The 4,751-nt window shown below is 35.7% G+C and overlaps 1 protein-coding gene across 1 annotated transcript; it reads left to right on the top strand.

Moving 5' to 3' along the window:
- Positions 1–769: 769 nt before the first annotated feature.
- Positions 770–1,576, top strand: LOC113273102 (eisosome protein SEG2-like). Its single transcript, XM_026522870.1, has one exon. It carries the CDS (start codon positions 770–772, stop codon positions 1,574–1,576), a length of 807 nt encoding a protein of 268 aa, XP_026378655.1.
- Positions 1,577–4,751: the final 3,175 nt, after the last annotated feature.

Here is a 4,751-nt window from a genome sequence, read left to right as displayed (position 1 = left end):
TTTCCTAATGTTTACACAACTATGTTTGGATGAACGAATGTGTATTATTAGACAACCGGTACCTAGGGAGGTACAGACGCATAGTGTAATAACGCATGATCGAGTGTGGCATGATGCCAAAATGATGAACGATTATTTTACGCCTGGAACTGGTTATACCTCAAGACAATTCAAACAACGTCTAGGCATGAGGGAAGACTTATTCGAGAAATTGTTAGGAAATTGCTTGAAGTTAATCCATAATGGCATCAACGTCCATATGCAACCGGTACTATGGGGCATTCTCCGCATATGAAATTAGTTGCCGTGATAAAATGTTTATGCAAAAGTACGGCAGCTGATAGTGTTGATGATTACACTCGTATGGGTGCAACTACAATATGCATGTATCTAAAAATATTTTGCCACACCATTTGCATGACTTTTGGAGAAAGATATGCGTGAACCCAAACCTGAAGATGTTCAGAGGTTGCTAGCTGAGAATGCGGAACGAGGTTTTCCGGGAATGCTTGGTAGTGTTGATTGTATGCAATGGCTATGGAAGAATTCTATGGTATCTTGGCAAGGAACTTATCGGGGTAAAGACAAACATAGTAGTTTGGTATTGAGGCGGTGGCATCATAAAATTTGTGGTTTTGGCATGCTTTTTTTGGAATGCCTGGATCAAACAACGATTTGAATGTGTTGGCACACTCACCCCTTTTTGATAACATGCTAAAGGGTGTAGCACCTCCATGCAATTATGTCATAAATGTGTCACCAATACCAAATGGATTATTTCTTAGCCGATGGTATCTATCCAAAGTTGACTACAATTGTGCAAGCTTTTAGTCAGACATTGGAAATTACCGAGTATGTGAGATTCAACAAGTATCAAATGGCTAAAAGAAAGGATGTCGAGCGTGCTTTTGGAGTGCTTCGGGGTAAATTCATAATTGTCGGATCACCATGTAAGTATTGGAAACAATCTGACTTGAACCTAGTTATGAAATGTTGTCTTATTTTACACAACATGATTATTGAGCATGAACGTCGGGATACAGATTGGAGCAGAGTTGTTCCTGTTACGATTCCGGAACCTACCAATAATGGTCGCATATTTATGTCATCTCTGAAAAACCTAGAAATATACCTACAACTAAGAAATGATCTTGTCAAGCACATTGTTGCGCGTCCTGGTAGAGGAGGCCAGGCAGCGGACTTGTCTAGTTTGGAGGGTCCAGATATGGAATACGTGGTACTTCCATCATCAAAAGGAGATTATGATGATACAGACTTAGAAGAAGAAGTAGTTCCTGGTCAAAACGAGGATGGAGAATTTGATTATTATGGATATTACAATGATCAAATCCCAGATAACTTTGAACATACAGTTGAACATGTAGGAGACGGACATGTGGGAGACAAATATGAAAATGATGGAGATGACGATGAGGATTCTGGCTATGGGGAGGATTATGACGATGATGAGGACGATGACGATGAGGAGGACGATGATGATGAGGATTCTGACGGTGACGATGATGTTGCGTACGATGATGCGGGTATGTATGATGATGATGATGTTGACGCATAGGATGTATTTCACTGTTGTGTTTTAAGATTTCGAATGTTACATGCATATGTAATACGAGACTTTAAATTATTTTTGGGCTTCATTTATGAATGCAAATGAATACGTTTATATTTGATGGAATATGGTTTAAATCATTTAAATCTCCTTGTATAGTATATGGATATGTATACATATCCGTGAAATCTCTTTGTACAGTATATGGATTAGTATACTTATCCGTGAATTCTCTTTGTACAGTGTATGGATATGTATACTGACCATGTATAAAGGATTCACATATTGTTTACCAATGAACACATTAGTTCGACCAACTCTCTTCTCCATCTTCAAAAGTAAACACTTATTTTTGTCTAAGTTATTATCTACAACACTTTTCTTTCTTAATTATGGTGAGTTTTATTCCGTAGGATGACGAATTGATAGTTTTTTTATGGGTTGATGTTCATCTAGAGAATGAAGAAGAAGACGAACAACTAAATAACACAAATCTTTTGGAGCAGTTGCTGCAAAGGTTGACTATACATAACAGGAATCCTAATGAAAGAATGGTTAAGTATTTGAAAACAAGGTTAAACGTTATCATTTCAGACGTGAAAGTATATGTATCGACACAGAGATCCTTATATTTATGGAGGGCACCAGTACCTTCGGAAATCGTAAGAAACTTATCAGTTACCTATCCAACAATTTTTTGTGTATGTGTACTGAATTGTTGATTAATTTAATTGTAAATTGATATTGTCTTCTTTTATTGTAGGAGCAATTTTCTTTGGAGAGTTACGAAAAAAAGAAGGGGAAGCCTTTTAGATTTTTTTAACTACTATGTGATTTTGAAAAACAGTTTATCAGAGTATAACCTTTCCCCCTTTAAAGATTCATCCTCTAATTCATCAGATGAAGAGTAAAGAATTTAAATAATGATAGGTTTTGTGGGTATATCTCTCTGTAAACCCTCACGAGACATAACTCGTCCAATAGGGTCGCCTATTGGTTTAAATGCTGGTTGCATGTGATGAATGTAATCGTTAATCATATGGATATGAAAATAAATATTATTATTTATTATAGAAGTACATTACGTCATGTTCATCACATTTAAACTCTTACAACAACACATACTAATTATAAAAAAGCACATTACATCAATTGATATTCAAACTCTTGATTAAACTAAAACATAAAAACATTTATTCAGCCCATGCCACCTTTTCACAGACAAGGAATTTCCAGTAACGTTTTCCATATGTTTTATTTGCACTTGACCGGTGCATTTCCATAAATAAATTACAACCCTCAGTTTCACAGGGAATCCCCTTGCTGCATTCAAACTCCACCTTTCTTTTTAGTTTGAAGTTCTTGCAGAGTTCGTCAACTTTTTCTTGTTTTGTTGCATCTTTCATTGCATCCTCCAAACATTTTGCTTCTCCCGGACATTTAGCGTACTCACATTCCAAATACCTTATCTTCTCCGGTATCGACTCTTTTACTTTCCTAGTGCCGGTGCAACCACATTGGGGACATTTTGTATATATCCATGGGCATTAAAGCAGACTATGATTATCCATGAAACAACTAGGACAAACCTATTTTGCTTCCACACATACTATTTGTTCTCCGTTTCTACTCGAACTGTTAGAATACATGATTGAGGTTTATATTTGAGAATGAATTGAGATTGTTGTTGGTTAGAAAAAATGTTCCATATTTATAGAAAGAAATATATAGCTGTTGGGAACGAGTTCTAAGAAATAGATCTGTTGGACACGAGTTATAAGAAATAGAGTCGTTGGGCACGAGTTCTAATAAATATGGCCGTTGGGAACGATTCCTATATAAGGAAGATAACCTATTCTTCTTGCAGCATCAATCTACCCATTCTTCTTTGCAGCATCAATCTACCCGTTCTTCTTTGTAATATCAATATTTGAGGTGAAAATCAAAGCTAAACATCTATTCAATGGAAAATCAATCAGCAACTACCAACTCAGTAGAAGATATTCTTAGAAGATGCAAGCGAACCACTCAATCAATTGCTGCAATGGAAAAATAGATACGCAAAAGAGGAGATCAAGCTACTACGAACGCAACAACGTCTTCATCACCCACCAAATCAAATAATGTGATGGATGGAGTGTTACGCAAACGAAGATCCCCAAAAGAAATCAAAGATTCATCATCGGCTGCGATAGAATACGAAGAAAAACTCAAGGCACGGAAACGAGGTGAAGAACAATTCCAACTGAGGGGCAAGGTTAAAGGATGTTGAAGAAGAGACAGAATGGATTAGAAACTTTTACCTTCTCAGAGATGATTTTCCAGAAGATCCTAAAGATCATACTATATTTTGGATTCAAGTTGGTTGGGGTCCTTTCGTTAAACCGACAGTCAAGAAACCGCGCTTTAATTATGAACCATCCCACATTTGTTCAAGGACAAATCATGTTAGGAAATTATGCATCAAGTACAATGAATTTCTCGATAGGTACAGAAGGGACAGGTCCGTTGCACAAGATGATATAAAGCCTGGAGATGAGAACAGTTTTATCATATCGGAGCGGCATTGATCGTTGAATCTCACACCAAGAAAAATAATAACATGTAATGTATTCAGACTTATCGTGCACCATGTTAAGAAACGAGAGCAGAGAGATACACGCTTTTAATCGAATGATCTGTTGTAATTTCTTTTTTAAGTTATTAATGAACATTAGTTTAATGAAGTGATAATGAAGTTATTAATTTGGATATGAAAATCGTTTCGCTACAACACATTCAAACCTTTATTAATTCAAACAACAATTTAAATTAATTTAGACAACACTTTTAAAATTAAGTTAACAACAATACTAACTAGAAATTTAGGATAAAACTTTTAATTTAAACCTAGGCTAGAAATTAAAAAACTAAACTCATAAAAGATAAAACAACTAGAGATGGATTACATCATCATCTTCTGAATCTTCAACATTGATTATATTCATCCCCTTCAAGATTTCCTTTTGCTTGATTTTTTTTTCGTTGGGAGCTAACCGACTAAGGTCCATAGACATTATTGCATTGTCTTGATCTAAATGTATTTGTTGTTGATGCATTTGATTACTCTGTTGTTGAAGCTTTTACAAATCGGGTTGTTCTTTCATTTCATAACTCAGTTGTTGAGTATACTCCCTAATTA

The sequence above is a fragment of the Papaver somniferum genome, chromosome 4 (genome assembly GCF_003573695.1).
Source record: "Papaver somniferum cultivar HN1 chromosome 4, ASM357369v1, whole genome shotgun sequence".
Taxonomy (NCBI): Eukaryota; Viridiplantae; Streptophyta; class Magnoliopsida; order Ranunculales; family Papaveraceae; genus Papaver; species Papaver somniferum.
This window is presented reverse-complemented; position numbering and strand designations above follow the sequence as displayed.

Coding starts and splice junctions, on each gene's coding strand:
- LOC113273102 (XM_026522870.1), top strand. CDS start 770: ATGGATTATTTCTTAGCCGATGGTATCTATCCAAAGTTGACTACAATT.